Below are 19,819 nucleotides of genomic sequence, written 5' to 3' on the forward strand. Positions count from 1 at the left end.
GCCTCGGTCTGTTAGTGTACATTTGTGAACAGAACTGAATGTGCCTCTGTCGGATAATTAGGGCTTTTATTTTGAAGACCTCCTGTTTCCTTTTCGGTGCTAATGTTCACTTTTGACACCTTCCTGCCGCTCTGTTAATAAATGTGTTGTGTTTCCTACACGCTGTCGTGAGGTATTCTGTCTTTGACTCAGTGACGCACAGCGCTGCAGACGAAGCGCCTCAATCAGAATCGTCCCGAAAATCACAAGAAATTCACTTGTTTTTTTGTGTTGTTTTTGTCAAACGTTAAAGCAAAACTGGCCCCGAAACAGAGCAAGCACAGAGACTAATCCCTGTCAAAAAATGATGCTTCATTCAACTTTTACCCGTAAATTTACACTTAAATCCAATTAAAACCCATTGAGTTTGAACCTCTCCTGATTGTTAACGCTGGCTTTATAATGAGTGTTCTGTTCCTTGGCCGTGTGGAGCTTTAGCGAGGTTGTGTTTCTCTTGGTGGTGCTGTGATGTCAGTGAGGTAAAACAATATGTCCACAGCGATGCGTTCAGGGAGCTGTGAAAAGTGAATGTTGGCTGGGCCCCCCTTTTCAATTTGCTTAACAGAAATACCTTTTTGTTATTTCCTGCTGTAAAATGTCACTCCTTAAATAACCTTAATTAAGTACGGAAGCCCTGAGAGGCCAGTGAGGGAAACTGCATTCTGGTAAATCCATGTTCTAAGTGTAAAAACTGTCACCTGCCTGAAAACAGAATCCCACCATTTCACAGATCTTTTTTTTCAACCAGATTTAGAAAATGTGTCAGCAGGGTTTCCACAATGGAGAAACAAGACCCAACAAATACACCGTTCTTACTAACTGTATGTCCTTTTGTGCCTCTGTTCTAAATAATGTGGTCTTTTGGTTGTTTTGTGTTTTTGTTTGGTTGGTAAGTTTCACATTTAGAGTCCTATATTTATTTTGCAACTTTTTCCTTTAACGTCCTCACTTATCAACTGCGATTCTTCAGCTCATCATAACGTCTCTTTAAAACATTAATCACCACAGCTGTATTTCACCTGCAGCCTCAGAGGCGTGACGTGCAGGGTTAAGGTGTTGTGACCGACCCCGACCACACAGTGTCAGCAGAGGACTTCTGTCTGCTCACATCAGTTTATGCTGCACAGAAATACTCAAACTATTTAGAAAAGCCCCACACACAATACCATTTGTGGTTAAAGGTAGACCCCTCTCCACAGATGAGCAAAGTAGACACTGGTTTAGACTTATTGTGCAGACCTGCTTTGAGTCTCTTTGTGTCCTTTTAATAGTGTCTTCTCTGTGTGGTGGCTTTGTGTCTCTGTGGTCGTTTTCCACCTTGTTGTATTTATTTTGAGTCTTTTGTAGTCTGCTTTGTAAGTGTTATGTACGAGTAACATTCAGTAGGCTTTATATTTATCAAAGCTGCTTTTATACGAGTCGACTTGTAACTAACTTATTCCTGCACTGGTAAAATGATCTCCTGATGGAGGTGGGCTCAGTGTATTCACGCAGAAGGTGAGATACTTGATGTTGTTAGTAAATGTCTCTTAAACACAAACTGCGTTCATTTAAATCATGTTTCTGTTTCAGCCGCAGAGTCTGGATCTGAACTCCAGCAACACTGTGGTAAGTTGTCTTTAAATATTCCCTGTATCAAGAGTATTCCAAACTGCATGTAGCTTCACTTTTGATGTCTTTATTTATTTATGTGAGATTGTTTTGGTACTGGATTTTTAAAAGGGACTCTTTAATGACCACAGCCTGAGGTTGCGGAGGCCGACAGGTGCTAACGCGCTCCAGCGGCCGTAAAGTCTTTCCTTCAGAGAAACCAGTTTATGAAGTTCTTTAAAAGTAAAACAAACGTGTTGTAAGATATACGTGTGATTCAAGGAGCAGCATAAATCTTGCAGGTCAGAAATAATAATACATAAAAATAATGTTTGTATTTATCCAAAAATGATTGAGAAAACGTCCAACTTTTTTCAATGAATCTTTAAAAATCTGTCCCTTTTCTTCCTGCCAACATTTTCCAAAACTCGTTTTAAAAAGCTAATAGAAAAGGTTCACAAAGATCTTTCAAAAATGACTCAACACTTTTGTGGTTTAAAAGAATCCAGGAGTAATACCAAAACAAAGCTTTGAAGGAGAAAAGGTTTCAGGTCAGATTTCCTCAGACAGTGAGGGCCAGAACAGAGAGCACGTTGTGTTCCTCTGACTCACTGCAGGGATTAAACAATCACAGTGAAGATGCATCTATTGATCACCCAACACCATTATTATCTCCCATGTTTACTGATTCCTTCTCTTCTCCACTCGTCAGCCCTCTTCTGTCCCCATGAGGTCTGAGAAAAAGCCTCCTGATGTAGATTTACGACCCGCCGGTCAGAGGATGAAGGTATTTCAGGAGCTCATTGGTCCCAAAGTTCCTCAACACCATAAAAGAGGAACCTCCGAATCCCCGTCCCGGCACATATATACCCCCCCAGATTTCTCTTTTTTTTAGTCCGTGACTCCCTCTGTGTCCTCCACGTCGCTGTGCACTGCCTCTCGTCGCTTTGTGGGTGAGGAACTCTCTCTGTGTGGGATTAGAGGCTGAAATCACTGGGATGCTGTGGGGGAACGCTTTAATTGATAACATGCACATCAATGATTTATAATGTGGTATCAGTGGGACAGCTGCAGGGAATAGTGTTATCTTCTGTGGATGTTTAAGATCTAATCCTGCTTTACACTTCTGAAGATATGAGAACGTGCATCCCTCCGATGTAGGGAGGTGAGAATGTGTCTTTAAGAAATGTCTTAGCAGGCCTTTAGTGCACACTGAACAGGATTTGTGTGCTCTTAAAGTACTTCATTCTTATAGGTAAGGACATAAATGTGCATTGATTTCCTTTTTTGATCTCAAACAGTTGTGTTTTGAGCGGAAATTCACAAAAGACTTTTGTAATCTAGAAAAACCGACTTTTTGAAATGTCAAAACTGAAGATTCATTCGGCTTTAATTTGGGATTTTCCTCCAAAGAATATTTGTATGATTTTATTTCTTAAGTGAAGTTCTTCTTCTTTCATTTTTTACAAATATTTCCATCGATTTTTTAAATGTGGCTCATGTAAATATTTTTCCAATGGATTTTCTTTGACCGTAGCGTTGCTCGTGTGTGCACATCTTCCACAAAGCTCATCAAAACCAACATCTATATTTATATATAGAAAAGGAGTGTGTTGCAGATTAGGAGATTCGTTCGGTCTAAATTGATGACTTTCCTGTATTTTGTAGATTACATTTGTCCCTTAATTTAAAACGTTCTGTCCCCTTCATCCCCTAAATGAGTCTCTCCGAGTGAAACCTCGCCTGCGTCTCGTGGAGAAGTCGTTTTATCTCTCTGCTGCTCGATTCAAAATCTTGCAGCATTTAGACAAATTGTCCGGCTCCTGCACGTCTCATTTTTTCCCCGTCTCATATTACCGATGACCTTTTGAGATGTAACTTAGATATCAGATAGCAGGGCCGTAAATCAGCGTCTCTCAAACTCCACCATTCTGAGGGCTTCTTCTAAATGTCAAGTTCCTCTCATTGCTAAACGAGATGCTAACAGGGTCCAGACCCCCCCTCCTCTTTTCTTAAGGCATCCTCCTCGCTATCCTTCATCATGTCCACATTTTCCTTTTTCATGTTGCATATGACCTTTAAAATAGCTGAATATCAGTTACGGCAGACGCATCTTTTTAAACAGATCCATAAAACATGGAAAACGTTGAATCGTCTCGCTCTGCATTGCCATGAGTATTAAAGTAGAAGACAACACGATATAATAACAGTCCGAAATAAAGGAAATGCACGTCTGAAAAGCCGTTAAAATCAATCATAAATACACTGAAATAAACCTTATGTTTTAAAGGGAATTCAGACCCAAAAAATATACAGAAAAATGTGTTTAAGAAGGATTTAGGAGAGACTCATATTCCTGCAGGTTGGATATAATAAATAATTCAAATGAATTATCAGAAGGAGTTTCCAAACATCCAAACATCCTTTAAAACATCTATATAAAAAGGCTCTCATTACCATCTTCATTATTGGGATTAAAAACACTTAATAAATACAAATGATGCAGAACAATAGAGAAAACAGCCTTGCAGGTCAGATATATTAAATCATTCAAATCGAAAAGTCTTTAAAATGTCTCGAATTCATCTCCAGCATTTGTAACAATTTCTGCATAAAAATAAATACAGCAGATTTTCTAAAGAGGAACTTCAAGGAGCGACTAATTGCACAATTAAACAATCCAGGTGAAACTAAATGAGATTTTCTGCATCTTTTAAAAACAAGGGTTTATCCTCATACGTGTGTCCTCTTACTTTACTTTTGATCGACTGTTTTTTCTGCCTTTAACGGTTAAGAGTGTGTTCAGTAAACAGCAGCTGTGTGTTAGGGCGGATGAAATCAGAGCGCTGTTTTTCTGAGCCGGGTTTGGTGCGAGGCGCTGGAATTCCCTTTATTTACGATTACACGGACGCTGAATGTTAGCACTCCTGTTACTGCTCGTAAATAAATCCTCATAAATGTCAACGCCGACCTTTGACACGGGCCAGGATTAGACGTGACCCCTCACGGAAATGCTGACGTGGCCCCCAGACCCGCGGCTTTGACACTGAGGTTTTATTTAAAAGACCAATATTTTATCCTTTGACAGCCCATCATTTGAGAAACTCAGGGATTTCAGCCTCTGCAGACCATTTACATGCATTAAAACCTATGGAACTCCAGGAGAGGGGACTCTCGTTTAGATTTAGATGAATCCTGTATTCTGTTTTGATGGTTTTGTATTTATATCACTGACGGTTTTCTGATCATTCACAGAGTTTGAAACTAAAAAGAAGCCAAGATGTCTGAGTGAGTAAACCTCTGAGTGTTTAACCTGTACTGTTGTTACCTTCTTCAACATTTATTTGGAAAACTGATTTGTGTTTCATTTATTAATCAAAGGGGAAAGAAGATGACATCGAGCCGCAGGCATCATCTCAAGGTAACACCTGACTGATTGCATTTATACGATTTGATATTTACCAGAAATTAAATCAGATGATTATCTGATTAAGAAATGAATTCTATATTTTTCATATCACTGGTTTTTGTTTCATTTGAATGAATAAATACATCCTGGTGGTGATTATATTTTTATCCTATTTTCTATTTAAGTGTGATATTATTTTCTCCTGCTAAATATTCCAATGTATTGATCCAAAATGTAAGAGATTAAAATATATTGAGGCCACAAACTGCTCTCACTTTAAATGTCCAAAGCTAAATAAAAATATGAGTTTGAGACGGGATTTAATTAGAGAAAGAAAACAACAGAAACATAAAGCGGAGAAAACTCAACTTTTTTAGAAGTACTCAGATCTTGTACTTGAGTAAAGTAGAAGTACTCAGGTCTTGTACTTGAGTAAAGTAGAAGTACTCAGGTCTTGTACTTGAGTAAAGTAGAAGTACTCAGGTCTTGTACTTGAGTAAAGTAGAAGTACTCAGATCTTGTACTTGAGTAAAGTAGAAGTACTCAGATCTTGTACTTGAGTAAAGTAGAAGTACTCAGATCTTGTACTTGAGTAAAGTAGAAGTACTCAGGTCTTGTACTTGAGTAAAGTAGAAGTACTCAGATCTTGTACTTGAGTAAAGTAGAAGTACTCAGATCTTGTACTTGAGTAAAGTAGAAGTACTCAGATCTTGTACTTGAGTAAAGTAGAAGTACTCAGATCTTGTACTTGAGTAAAGTAGAAGTACTCAGGTCTTGTACTTGAGTAAAGTAGAAGTACTCAGATCTTGTACTTGAGTAAAGTAGAAGTACTCAGATCTTGTTCTTGAGTAAAGTAGAAGTACTCAGATCTTGTACTTGAGTAAAGTAGAAGTACTCAGGTCTTGTACTTGAGTAAAGTAGAAGTACTCAGGTCTTGTACTTAAGTAAAGTAGAAGTACTCAGATCTTGTACTTGAGTAAAGTAGAAGTACTCAGGTCTTGTACTTGAGTAAAGTAGAAGTACTCAGATCTTGTACTTGAGTAAAGTAGAAGTACTCAGATCTTGTACTTGAGTAAAGTAGAAGTACTCAGGTCTTGTACTTGAGTAAAGTAGAAGTACTCAGATCTTGTACTTGAGTAAAGTAGAAGTACTCAGATCTTGTACTTGAGTAAAAGTAGAAGTACTCAGGTCTTGTACTTGAGTAAAGTAGAAGTACCAGAGTGTAGGAATACTCTGTCACAGTGAAAGTATTCTAAATGTTCCTCCAGTGAAAGTAGAAGTACTCAGATCTTGTACTTGAGTAAAGTAGAAGTACTCAGATCTTGTACTTGAGTAAAGTAGAAGTACTCAGGTCTTGTACTTGAGTAAAGTAGAAGTACTCAGATCTTGTACTTGAGAAAAGTAGAAGTACTCAGGTCTTGTTCTTGATTAAAGTAGAAGTACTCAGGTCTTGTACTTGAGTAAAGTAGAAGTACTCAGGTCTTGTACTTGAGTAAAGTAGAAGTACCAGAGTGTAGGAATACTCTGTCACAGTGAAAGTATTCTAAATGTTCCTCCAGTGAAAGTAGAAAGTACTCTCCTCTAAATGTACTTAAAGTAGCGACAGTAAAAGTAGTCATTGTCTGATTGGTCCATTTCAGAATAATATCTCTGATATGTTTTATAATGATTGATCATCAAAGTGTTCTCAGAGCTGGTAAAGGTGCAGCTAGTTTGAATGCTTTGTATACTGCAGGGTAGCTGCTGGATTTACTGCAGGTGAACTACAGTCTGATTTAAGGGTCATTATATGTAATCCTAATCTGCCTAGCAACTAAAGGTATTAAACACATGTAGTGGAGTAAAAGTACACCATGTACCTCTGTCTACAGATATTGGTATACAGTAATGATGTATTAACCTTCTCCGTGTCTCCGCCCTGCAGAGTTTGATCCTGTCCATCGCTGCTCAGTGGATCGAGGAGGAAACCGCAGAGATCGTTGCGACCAAAGCGGCTTACCTGGCCGAGAATGCCGCCAAGCCCGACCTGAGCGGAGACCAGGCGGCTCTTATGGTAGGCCCAGGGCGATGTCTTGTTTTGTCAGCCCAAAATCCCAAAGATATTCTCTTTAAAATGATGTCAAACAAAGAAGAGCAGGAAATATAGTACAGATAAGAGAAGCGGCACACTGCATTTCCTGTAATCTGCATGAAAAACTGAAGTTTGGTGTAAAAAATGCCAATAAATAGTCAAATATATCCCTCCAAGTTTCTCAAAGTCCAATGGGATGTCTCCTTCCAGTCCAACAGCCAACCTTATTCAATGTAATGTGATAGAAATCAGAGAAAGGCAGCATATCCATATATTTGAGAGACTAAATACCCAAATATATTCACTTTAATTCAATATAAACATTCTCTGATATTTTGCACGGAAAAATAGCTTTAACAATTCGTGGTTTTCTCCATAACACGGGAAAAATGCCAATCCGGTTTTTCAAAATCCAATGCGATGTCTTTTAATACCTTGTTTTGTCAAAGATATTAACTTTAATTTGGTATAAAAGACAGAAAAGTGGTTTATTTGTTCAACAAAATGCTGTAAAAAGGTGAAAAATGTCCATTTAATTTTCTTAAAGACGGATGTTATGTCTTGAATGTCTGAGATATTAACTTTAATATAATAAAGGCAGAGAAAAGCAGGACCTGAGAGGCTGAAAGCAGCATTTCTGCATGAAAACTAACTCATAAAATGTCATAAAAAAGGAAGTAATGTCTCAAATCGTCAAAAATATTCACTGTGATATGATTCAGATAATTGATTGACATTTTTGGAAGACAAATGATTTAACTAATAGTCCTTTGGTGTATATAATCTCACAAGATAGTAAAACAGGTCAATCAAAGTCCCTCCAAAACTCCCCTAATATGTACTTTCATATGATATAACACAGAGAAAAGCAGTGCATGCAGTATTTAGAGGCTGAAACCTGTATTCAAGGCATTTCAGATCGTCAATTAGTCATTTGCTCTGTAAAAAAGCCAGAGATGTCTTTCCAAGTTTCTCAAAGTCTGAGGAGAAGTCTTGGATCAAAGAAATTCCCTACACTAAAATCTCCATCACATCTAGAGGCTGAACATCAGTGCAGAAAATAAAACCCTGACTGATAACATGTCAGAGAATAGCTAACCAGTCTGTAAACCCAGCTGTTGTACTCATATGACGACAACGTCTTGAAATCTTTTCACAGGAAATCTGCAAGAAGCTGCACCAGGCCCTGGACAAGATCGATGAGGAAAGATACGATTCTGAGGCCAAAGTGAAGAAGAGCGACAAAGAGGTGAACCCTTAAATTATCACTCTGAGCATTCAGGTTTAATTAATGCAATCCTGCTTCAGTAATCAGGGGAGAGGAAGTTCAAACAGGAAGTTAGTGAACCCTCCAACAGGAAGTTAGTGAACCCTCCAACAGGAAGTTAATGAACCCTCCAACAGGAAGTTAGTGAACCCTCCAACAGGAAGTTAATGAACCCTCCAACAGGAAGTTAGTGAACCCTCCAACAGGAAGTTAATGAACCCTCCAACAGGAAGTTAGTAAACCCTCCAACAGGAAGTTAATGAACCCTCCAACAGGAAGTTAATGAACCCTCCAACAGGAAGTTAATGAACCCTCCAACAGGAAGTTAATGAACCCTCCAACAGGAAGTTAATGAACCCTCCAACAGGAAGTTAGTGAACCCTCCAACAGGAAGTTAATGAACCCTCCAACAGGAAGTTAGTGAACCCTCCAACAGGAAGTTAATGAACCCTCCAACAGGAAGTTAATGAACCCTCCAACAGGAAGTTAATGAACCCTCCAACAGGAAGTTAGTGAACCCTCCAACTGGAAGTTACTGAACCCTCCAACAGGAAGTTAGTAAACCCTCCAACAGGAAGTTACTGAACCCTCCAACAGGAAGTTACTAAACCCTCCAACAGGAAGTTAATGAACCCTCCAACAGGAAGTTAGTAAACCCTCCAACAGGAAGTTAATGAACCCTCCAACAGGAAGTTAATGAACCCTCCAACAGGAAGTTAGTGAACCCTCCAACTGGAAGTTACTGAACCCTCCAACAGGAAGTTAGTAAACCCTCCAACAGGAAGTTAGTGAACCCTCCAACAGGAAGTTAGTAAACCCTCCAACAGGAAGTTAGTGAACCCTCCAACAGGAAGTTAGTAAACCCTCCAACAGGAAGTTAATGAACCCTCCAACAGGAAGTTAGTGAACCCTCCAACAGGAAGTTAGTGAACCCTCCAACAGGAAGTTAATTAACCCTCCAACAGGAAGTTAGTGAACCCTCCAACAGGAAGTTAGTAAACCCTCCAACAGGAAGTTAATGAACCCTCCAACAGGAAGTTAATGAACCCTCCAACAGGAAGTTAGTGAACCCTCCAACAGGAAGTTAGTAAACCCTCCAACAGGAAGTTAGTGAACCCTCCAACAGGAAGTTAGTGAACCCTCCAACAGGAACCCTCCAACAGGAAGTTAGTGAACCCTCCAACAGGAAGCTAGTGAACCCTCCAACAGGAAGTTAGTGAACCCTCCAACAGGAAGTTAGTAAACCCTCCAACAGGAAGTTACTAAACCCTCCAACAGGAAGTTAGTAAACCCTCCAACAGGAAGTTAGTAAACCCTCCAACAGGAAGTTAGTAAACCCTAGTGTTATCCACCGAGCATCAGACTGGTGGACGACCGCTCTTCAGCCCCGGTAGTAACCGTGACTCCGTGTTTGTGTTTGTGTTTGTGTTTGTGTTTGTGCAGATTGACGACCTGAAGCTGAAGGTGGTGGAGCTGGCCGGAGTGAAGAAGCCCGCCCTGAAGAAGGTCCGTATGTCCGCAGACAGCATGCTGCAGGCTCTGCTGGGAGGAAAACACAAGGTGACCATGGACCTGAGGGCCAACCTGAAGCAGGTCAAGAAGGAGGTCAAGGAGGAGGTGAGGATCACGGACAGGATCAGTTTGACTGGTTTAAATAGCTGTGTGTTTGGATAACATTCAGCTGTGTGATGTGTGTGTGGCAGAGCCCAACACAAAGGCCAGATTGAATGGTTTGCTTAAGACATTTCTAGCCGTTTCCTTCAGAATCGTGCAGCGCTACGATCTGTTCCCCATAGAGACGAATGGGAAATCAGAGCTGAAAATACACCAACTTTGAGGTCATACCAATTGATCATACTTTAACGTAGAAACAAGAACTGTAACTGGTTCTGGAGACTCTGGACTTTACTGGATTAAAAGGGTTCTTAGATAGTAAGCACGGTTATCCCAAAAAGCTGTTTACGTTTTGTGAAAGCGTCAGATCTTTTAATGTGTGTGTATGGGACGGAATGTTCAGCGTGAGTGAAGAGCAATATCTGAAACCTGCTGTACATCCCATAATATTCGCTGTACAAACCCTATTTACGATTAGAAAAGTAGAACGTTTCCTGGTAGATGTAGGTTTTTCAAAATAAAAGCAGGCCCATTACCTAACCTTGTGCTGACAGGAAGCTTAGGAAAATGTGTTTTTTCAAAATAAAAGCCCAGAGATGAACAGTGTACTGAAAGGGACCTCCCAGAGTGGCTTGTTTTTCAAAATAAAAGCCCCATAAACCAACTGTATACTTAAAGGATTCTTAGAAATATGTGTTCTTTCAAAATAAAAGCCCAAAGACTAACATTATAATAAGGAAGCTCAGAGTGGCTTGTTTTTCAAAATAAAAGCCCCAGAAGCTTTTCTATCAATAGCTCCTTAGAGTTGGCAGTATTTGCATCATATAAACATAATTAAAATGTAAATAAATATATGATTACTTTAGAAGGATATCTGAAGAGTATCAGAAGAATACAGAGGGTTAATATACAGAATAAGTAAGAATACACTACTAAAAACCAGCCTTCTACCACTGAAATATAAACGAGTGTGCGAGGTAGTTGCACTTTTATTAATTGAAATGTGTCGTGGCACTATTTGAGGTCAGAAAACATTGCATTTTCACTTCAAATGTTGCCAGAATAAATGAAATGATGCACACACCATCCTTGTTAAACCACACAGACATGTATTTCCGGCTCTGTATCTGTATGTACATATCCATGATCAGTCCTTGTCGTTACACACTTCCTGCATCTCTGTGTGTTCTCCGTCCTGCAGGCGAGTGCGGCGGTGGGCGACTGGCGTCAAAACATCGAGGACAAAGCCGACAGGAAGAAGATGTTCGAGACTTCCTAAAGACTTTCACCTCCTGTGCTACCATCGTTGTTACATCTCCGCTGTTCCGTGCAAAAACTAACCTATGCCATTAAATTATTTTTGGAAGAAGGCAATGCTGTCACACTGCAGTTTTTTACACAGTTTGGGAGGTAGTGGGGGTTTCTTTAACTCTCCTTACGGGGGGTTTATTTAATAGGTGTTGGGGCTGGGAGTCTCACGTAGAACAAGAGGCTAATTCTAAATCAGACGAAGCTTTTTCTAAGCCTCTTTATCTTTAATTCAAACTGGTAAATATGAAGTTGGCACAGCCGTTAATCAGGAGTAAGGTGTTGTGTTGACGGTGGAGCAGCAGATGTCAGCAGAGAGCCTCCCCCCCCCACCCCCCTCCTCTCTGCACATCATCTCTTTTCCTGCCACAAAATGATGCCAATATTTTCATCAAAATCTCAGTCCTACCTCTTCACCGCGATCAAAGAAGAAGCTCTACAGCGGGTGAGTCCCTTCTCCTGTTCTTACTGCACTTTGTGGGGGGTTTCTGCATGACTCTGGTGTGTGAAGCTGTGTGTGTCCCCTGGACGACTGCAAATCATCCTCATTATATCACAGCATCACACATATTCCACCGTGAGCTGCAGCACATCCATCAAAAGAAATGAACCAAACGCTGTTTTTGGAGCAAATTTGGGATCTAATAAATGGGAAAAGTGTTGCATCTCCAAAAGAATGAATGAAGTTGGTTTGCAGTTCCAAAAGTTAAACAATGTTTAAACGTTTTAGGGAGAAAACATCTATTTTACCCTGAATGGAAAAATGTCAAACGTCCAGTTTTCGCTTTAATGTCTTTTGAGTTATTTAGATATTTTATTTCTAAGATATCGACGAAACAAGGTCTTTCCTTTTGCTCCAATATTTGGTCAGATCTTTGAAGCTAAGTATCCAGAGCTTTTAAAGTCACAATAACAAAGTACTTTCCTTCTAAAATGAGTTCAAACTGATCTGAGTCTGCAGATAATGCTTCTGTAATGAAGTGCTTTTGAAGACTTCTGCTTTTACCTTAATTATTCAAAGTTAGGAAGTAATCTGATTTAAAGAAAGTATATATTCTATATAGTTAATGATGATAATAGATAATACTCCTTTAGTCTTTTTGAGGCATTTAAACTGTTCAAGTTATTATTTCTATATCTTTATTTTATATCGCTGCAAAAACATTCATTATATTCTCTGTTTTCTCTTCTTAGTATCTTTAATAAACTTTGATTGGTATAATTTTTTATTTTGATCTTAATAATAAACTTCAGCGGTGCCGTTCTGCCGAGTGATCAAAAAGACCGGTTCTGGTTAAAGGAAAGTACGTTTCTGCAGGTGATACTTCTTTCCTGAGTTCTGTTACCTGATCTGTTTTTCTAGACTCTTTTCACTACATTTCCTCTACTGAGTACCCTCCCCCCGGTAACAATTGTCCCCCCGCTGCTCACCCGTCCTATAGGTGGGGGAAACAGGGAGGAGACAAATTCTTGAGGATCCTGGGGAGTCTGGGAGTATGGGAGGTATTTGTGGGGGCTGCATTCATTGGTCTGAAGGTGCTCCGCTACCATAAAGAGGGCTGGGGTCTGCTGAGTCGGCACCTCACACCCTATATACCCTGTTTAATCCGTACTGTTCGGGACTTGGCAGCCTGTCCCCCCCTTCGTCTTCCTCCTCCACGACAGTAGGTGAGCCGGTCTGTGGGCAGCAGGTGGGATTTAAGGGGCTTCAGGGGCTTTCACAGGTGCTGCTGCAGGTGTGGCCGCACAGTTACCGGATTTAACGGATATAACGGGACCTTTCAGGTTAAAGTTTGGACTGATAGAGGGATCTTTGAGTCTGGTTCGGCAGGGTTTTATCGGGGACATCAGCTCATAGTGAAGCCTGTTATACGTGTTGTGTTGGGGGTTTCAAATAATGTTACTTCTGAGGGGTTGGATGTTGAACATCGTTGCTCAAAAATGAGATTAATTTTGTGAAAAAAAGTTCCTTAGAGGAAACGTTTTGTTTAGAAATACAAAATGTAGATTCATGTATAATTGGAAACTATTTATCAGCTTATATGTTGATTTGTTTGCTTGTCAGTGTGGAAATTGCATGTTTGCAGGCTTTTATTTTGAAATTAAGAATTGGATATGCACTAATTGAACACTCCTTACAATCAGTACCCAGTTACATGTTTCTCTCTCCTTGGGAAGTTCTTGAAAAACTTAAAATAAGGCATATGGTGGATTGTTATTGAACGTTGAATTAATTCGATTATTTTCGAAGGATTTAATGATAATTATTTGGTATTTTTCTGGCTGTAGTTGTTGGGATTGCTGTGACTCAAGTTAGATTTTGGAAAAAGCTGATTGAGCTTTAAGAGGAAAGTTCCCTCTGAGGATTTAAAGTGAATTCATGAACCGTTTTTAATGTTTTAATGAACTGTCTCTAAATTTGGCTGCTGTTGAGCTTCATAGCGGCTCTTCTTTGAGCCCTCAAAGCCTCGGCGTTATCGTTTATTGGTATCTTTTATGATTCCCGATTCTCTAAATTGTTCCCCGAGGCGTTTCTGGTCACACCTCGGCGTCGCATGCCTGCAGGATGTCTGAATTAGCGGCGCCGGTGTTAGCGGCTCGCTCCCCGTGCTCGGCGCCACATTTCTGGGTCTCAGCTGGAGGCATTTAGTGCAGCGGAGGAGAACTTTGAATTCCCGGCAGGAATGTGTTCAGAGGGCTGGGGGTAAAGAGCGTGACCCCGCCCGTTTAAAATTAGCCGGTTTGTGCTCGCTGGCAGCCGGTTTTCCATGATCGGGAAGCAGATCGTGTTTCAGGTCAAAGGTGGCTGATTGATAACGGGGAGCGGAGCGTCATGTGACCTGTCTGCTCATGTTTAACGGTTCTCTGTCTCCCAACAGGGTGTGAAGAGCACAAGCAGCCAACATGTCTGAGTGAGTACACCTCTTATCTTTAATCCTGGCTTCAATTAACGATGTTCAATTAGAATGAGATGTTAATTGGATTTTAATTTGGACAATTTGGTGAACTTTTGGGTCGTTATTTGGGTTTTTCATTCCTTTACTTTTGTATATTTGCAATACTTAGGCCATTTTATGACTTGTTTAAAGGCCAAACAGGTAGAGTTCAAGCAACCTAATTCAAAGATATAAAATACAGAGTAAAAAGTCAAACAGCAATACTGACTTAAAGTAAAGAATAAATACAACTGAAATAATATAATGATAACTAACACTTCATTCATTTTACAGCTTTATGAATTCCTGCTGATCTCTTAGTGAGTCTTGGATTTAAGCACCAGTGTGAATGTCAGATTGTGTTACAGCACGGGGTCTCTCCTTTTAGGATTACTATCAGGGATTAACACCACACACTGTAAAGGTGTACAATTCACAGAGTTTCTCCAAATATGCAGGACACCAGATTACCGATGTGTTGCTACGATATGTACAAAAACACATCCAATCGTGCGCAATGATCGGGACTGATGTGCTATGACTTTTTAAAGAGAATCACTTAGCTGTTTTCACGCAAATCCCCCAAAAACTGCAAACCTTTCCCCCACAGGAATGGATGGGAAAACGCGTGCTCAGAGCTCAAAATCACCCAACTTTGGGGTCATGCTGATCGGGCATACTTTAACTTAGAAGCGAGAATCACACTTTAAACATCTCTGGAGACTCTCGACTTTATTGGACTAAAAGGGTTTTAAGATAGATGGTACGGTTTTCCTACAATCACAGTTTAAGTTTGGTGAAGTTTCAGATGTTATAATGGGTGTGTATGGGGCCGAATGTTCAGAGTGATGACATCATCATCAGAGGGTAGAGGTGGCTTTAAATCGCCTGACAAAAAAAAGCATCTTACACCTGCTCCGAATCCCATAATATTCACTCTTTCCACATAACTTTAGATGATGAAGTCAGCTACTATTCTATATGTTTGCATCATATCAAAGTGACCTACAAATCTGGGCCCAAAAGCCTCGAATATCCTCCTAAAACCTTTGAAAACGCTTCCGTAAAAAAGCCTCACAGATTCTGTCATTCTTAATCTACAGTGTACACGCTGAGCTGCTCCTTTGGGACTCTGTTGGATTAGTTGAATCGAAGTGTCCGTCCCTCTGAAGCGTCTCTGGGACGTGTCTTCACATTTTAAAGTGAAGTGAGCACATGTGAATGTTGAGCTGAAGGTCAGCCTGCAGCTTCAGATGACAGCAGCTGTCTGAGCGGAGCCACGCTGCGGCTATAATTAATATGTATATTCTCGGGTATTTAAAGAAGCATTTCATTATCCCGTTAATACTTTTTAAAACGTTCACATGTTTGCATTTTGTTGAATGAAATGACTCCTCTAGAATTCATGGTTCTTCACAATTTTACTGAAAATGTTTTGCTGTAATGGTAAAGGATGTTACATGTTAGAGTAAAGGTCTGATGTTACTCCTTATTATGCAAGCTGTAACGGCATCTTTAAAAGGATACGCTAACGATGGGATACTTCACTTTTCCAGAGGCTCATATCTATATGAATATATTACATTGATCTCAAATGTTTGGAGAGATGCTAAAAATGCTTTTCCTTACACAATCAGGGAGGTAGAAGCATCAGTTAGTAATAAGTGTACTCCTTCACGTTATGCTTTATGATGAAAATGAAAGATGGATCTCTGTCTCACAGTGGAAAGAAAATGACGTCCAGCCGCAGGCATCATCTGAAGGTGAGACTCCTTTTCTTCTCAGTTACGTCTCGTTTCCATTGATCTATTTCAGATATCTGACATTATTTTCCTTCTCCTCCTGCAGAGCCTGATGCTTCAGATCGCCGCCGGCTGGATCGAGCAGGAGAAGAAGGACAACATCGCCGCCAAGGAGGCGTACATGTCCGAGAACTGCCCCACCCCCGACCTGGGCGGAGACATGGCCGCCCTGCAGGTGAGGCAAAATACTGATAACCTCTCTGATACACCTGCAGAAATAATATATACCACACCTAACGTACCAATACCACACCTAACGTACCAATACCACACTGTAAGTACTAATACCACACTGTAAGTACTAATACCACACTGTAAGTACTAATACCACACTGTAAGTACTAATACCACACTGTAAGTACTAATACCACACCTAAAGTACTTATACCACACTGTAAGTACTAATACCACACCTAACGTACTAATACCACACTGTAAGTACCAATACCACACTGTAAGTACCAATACCACACTGTAAGTACTAATACCACACTGTAAGTACTAATACCACACTGTAAGTACTAATACCACACCTAAAGTACTTATACCACACTGTAAGTACTAATACCACACCTAACGTACTAATACCACACTGTAAGTACCAATACCACACTGTAAGTACTAATACCACACCTAAAGTACTTATACCACACCTAACGTACTAATACCACACTGTAAGTACTAATACCACACTGTAAGTACTAATACCACACCTAACGTACTAATACCACACTGTAAGTACTAATACCACACCTAACGTACTAATACCACACTGTAAGTACTAATACCACACTGTAAGTACTAATACCACACCTAACGTACTAATACCACACTGTAAGTACTAATACCACACCTAACGTACTAATACCACACTGTAAGTACTAATACCACACTGTAGATGTACTAATACCACACTGTAGATGTACTAATACCACACTTAAAGTACTAATACCACACTGTAGAAGTACTAATATCACATTTAAAGTACTAATACCACATTTAAAGTACTAATATCACATTTAAAGTACTAATACCACATTTAAAGTACTAATACCACATTTAAAGTACTAATACCACATTTAAAGTACTTATACCACACTGAAAGGTGAACTATAGATCCTTCAAAGGAAGCTGATGTTTTTATATGAAATGATGCAGTCCTTTACAAGGTTTCTGAAATTGGCGAATTACAATAAATAATGATGCTGATGCTGATACTGATACTGATGCTGATGCTGATACTGATGCTGATGCTGATGCTGATGCTGATGCTGATGCTGATGCTGATGCTGATGCTGATGCTGATGCTGATGCTGATGCTGATACTGATGCTGATACTGATGCTGATGCTGATGCTGATGCTGATGCTGATACTGATGCTGATGCTGATGCTGATGCTGATGCTGATGCTGATGCTGATACTGATGCTGATGCTGATGCTGATGCTGATGCTGATGCTGATATTGATGCTGATATTGATATTGATGCTGATGATGATGCTGATATTGATACTGATGCTGATGCTGATGATGATGCTGATATTGATACTGATGCTGATGCTGATATTATTGATTGACGTAGTTTACTCTCACTATGCAGGATGCTTCAGTAGATGAACGTGTGTTTTGTGTATACATTCTTCAGTAAACGTTGGGGAACAGTTTGCAGATTGGTGATGTTTGTGTGTTTTGTGACTCGTCAGGAACTGTGCAAGAAGCTGCACCAGGCCCTGGACAAGATCGATGAGGCGAGGTACGACTCCGAGGCCAAAGTGAAGAAGAGCGACCTAGAGGTCAGTGCTGATTAACTCTCTAGCGTTGTAGTCGTTTAGTTGCTTGTACCACTTTTTACTGCTCCTTGTGACCTCTCATCATAACTCTGTAATCCACAAGAACCACCGCTGTAGTGTTAGTCCGTAAATATGGAGAAGCAGCAACAAATCAGCTGCTATCTAAAGTTGACATGGTATTAAATCACTTCTCCAGCAGATGTAGCTTTAGCATCAGCTTGATATAAAGTCACGTTGAGATGTTTCTCTGCCTCAGATTGACGACCTGAAGCTGAAGGTGGTGGAGCTGGCCGGAGTGAAGAAGCCCGCCCTGAAGAAGGTCCGTATGTCCGCAGACGCCATGCTGCAGGCTCTGCTGGGAGGAAAACACAAGGTGACCATGGACCTGAGGGCCAACCTGAAGCAGGTCAAGAAGGAGGTCAAGGAGGAGGTGAGGAAGGAGCACGCATGATCACAGAAGCTCGAAATAAGCTCTCAGTTTCCATCGCCGTGTCTCAGTTCAGATACTTCCTTTGTACGCCGCGTGTCGTTCACTGTGAAGACCATGAAGTAACAATTTCCACTGTTCGCTAGCTAGTTACACTGTTTGGGGTACCAAATGAAAACAGACTGCTCAATTAACCCAAAGAAATGGACAGAGGCTCCTTTTCAACACCAGTATACAGTGTGTGAATTTCGACAGGGTAGCTTTGTCTCAAATCAAACGAGGCAGGAAGTGATGATTGGAGCTGTAAGCTAGCTAGCTAGTTAGCAACGTTATCTTTAGAGGTAGCAAATCATTACAGGCCGCTGAATTAAAGGTATAGTTAAAAGACACTTAGAAGGGAAATGTCTCCTGTGACAAATCATTTACAATATTCATAACTTTTGAGTCGATGGTGTGAATGATGTTATAATGAGGTCGTTTTCTCCAGTTACATCTCAATAAGGATTTAGATTCTTTAATTCAATTACCAAATCCACAATGTAAGCAGCGCTCAACTTTAGGCAAAAGTCTTGCATTAGAATTGCTTATCAATTAAAACTACTAAAGTATCGTCTTTATAAAGTCCGTGTTGCGCAGACGATACTGCTGTTCTCCTGTTAGAGTAGCATCTTGTTTTATGCGTTAGTTCATTTAGTCCAGTGGTTCCCAAACGAGGCATTGGGCTCCTCTAAAGGGCTCAGCAGAGGAATCAGAAATCCTTTATTTTTCCGACAGCGGGAACATTTTACAGTTTCAAAACAGCAAAGTATTAATAGTCGTAGTGAGTCAATCAGCCCATAATTGACTTAACACGTAACTCTTGTAGTTCAAATGTTTTGGTATTGATGAGCTGTTGTTCTCTGCAGTCGACGGACGCGCTGGATTGGCGTAAGAACATCGACGATAAGGCCGACAGGAAGAAGATGTTCGAGACTTCCTAAGAAGTTTTCCCGAAGGTGTGAGGAGGAGACGTGCGGCCCGAGGTCCGACAGATTAGACATTTTCCTTTTTTTAGTGATAACTCCGCCCCCCGACAGACTGAATCAACACCAAGTGACGCCAACGTGTACGTAGTTAAAATGTCTGACAGAAAAACAGCATTTCTTAAATGTACAGGTTTTCATGAAGTCATTAGAAATAAATGTTTTGAAATGAGGATTAATTTGTCTTACATTTATCTGCTTAATAAGCCGCCTTCATTCTGTTTGCTACACCAACCTCATTCTTGAATTCAGGTTTTAAAGCTTTGCTTTGATTTTGGAAAACTTGAAAACCTACGGAGTCCCGGAAGAGACACCTAGGGGGGAACAAAGATAGCAAACGTACTTAGCTGCATGTTAGCCAGATACAGACCTTTAGCTTCAAAAATCTAAAACTAAGTTGATGAGCAAACTTTCTGTTGCTGCTGTGACACGGGTTTTATACCAAGTGCCGGGGTTTCGGGGGGTTTCACCGGATGAATTTGGGTTCAAAAGCTATCTTTGGTCCCGTCTCGGAGCTACAGACTGCTTTTCCCATTGCGAATGAA

General features: G+C 40.3%; 2 protein-coding genes across 5 annotated transcripts; both read left to right on the top strand.

Annotated features, from left to right (window-relative positions):
• Window positions 1-2,340: 2,340 nt before the first annotated feature.
• Window positions 2,341-11,337, top strand: LOC134874756 (troponin I, fast skeletal muscle-like). 2 transcript variants are annotated; one of them, XM_063898923.1, is made up of 7 exons: window positions 2,341-2,416; window positions 4,885-4,917; window positions 5,011-5,050; window positions 6,963-7,091; window positions 8,269-8,358; window positions 9,820-9,993; window positions 11,192-11,337. In XM_063898923.1, exons 2-7 carry the CDS (start codon window positions 4,910-4,912, stop codon window positions 11,267-11,269), a joined length of 519 nt encoding a protein of 172 aa, XP_063754993.1. In that variant the 5' UTR covers window positions 2,341-2,416; window positions 4,885-4,909; the 3' UTR covers window positions 11,270-11,337. The 2 variants fall into 2 exon arrangements, with proteins under 2 accessions (XP_063754993.1, XP_063754985.1); XM_063898915.1 differs by having other exon boundaries at window positions 2,347-2,582.
• Window positions 11,338-11,550: 213 nt separating this feature from the next.
• LOC134874791 (troponin I, fast skeletal muscle-like) lies at window positions 11,551-19,422 on the top strand. Of its 3 annotated transcripts, none has more exons than XM_063898997.1 (7): window positions 11,551-11,743; window positions 14,178-14,210; window positions 15,958-15,997; window positions 16,083-16,211; window positions 17,739-17,828; window positions 18,082-18,255; window positions 19,158-19,421. In XM_063898997.1, the coding sequence occupies exons 2-7, from the start codon at window positions 14,203-14,205 to the stop codon at window positions 19,230-19,232; spliced, it is 516 nt and encodes a 171-aa protein (XP_063755067.1). In that variant the 5' UTR covers window positions 11,551-11,743; window positions 14,178-14,202; the 3' UTR covers window positions 19,233-19,421. The 3 variants fall into 3 exon arrangements, with proteins under 3 accessions (XP_063755067.1, XP_063755058.1, XP_063755076.1); XM_063898988.1 differs by lacking the exon at window positions 11,551-11,743 and adding an exon at window positions 12,858-12,966 and having other exon boundaries at window positions 19,158-19,419; XM_063899006.1 differs by lacking the exon at window positions 11,551-11,743 and adding an exon at window positions 12,935-12,962 and having other exon boundaries at window positions 19,158-19,422.
• The last annotated feature ends 397 nt before the right edge of the window (window positions 19,423-19,819 follow it).

This window comes from Eleginops maclovinus, chromosome 2 (genome assembly GCF_036324505.1).
Source record: "Eleginops maclovinus isolate JMC-PN-2008 ecotype Puerto Natales chromosome 2, JC_Emac_rtc_rv5, whole genome shotgun sequence".
Classification (NCBI taxonomy): Eukaryota; Metazoa; Chordata; class Actinopteri; order Perciformes; family Eleginopidae; genus Eleginops; species Eleginops maclovinus.

What these genes read in the sequence shown, in the direction of transcription:
- LOC134874756 (XM_063898923.1), top strand. An exon ending in GAGACCAGGCGGCTCTTATG is followed by an intron (nt 7,092 to 8,268) that starts GTAGGCCCAGGG and finishes ATCTTTTCACAG; the next exon opens with GAAATCTGCAAGAAGCTGCA. An exon ending in TGAAGAAGAGCGACAAAGAG is followed by an intron (nt 8,359 to 9,819) that starts GTGAACCCTTAA and finishes GTGTTTGTGCAG; the next exon opens with ATTGACGACCTGAAGCTGAA.
- LOC134874791 (XM_063898997.1), top strand. An exon ending in GCCGCAGGCATCATCTGAAG is followed by an intron (nt 15,998 to 16,082) that starts GTGAGACTCCTT and finishes CTCCTCCTGCAG; the next exon opens with AGCCTGATGCTTCAGATCGC. An exon ending in AGAAGGAGGTCAAGGAGGAG is followed by an intron (nt 18,256 to 19,157) that starts GTGAGGAAGGAG and finishes TGTTCTCTGCAG; the next exon opens with TCGACGGACGCGCTGGATTG.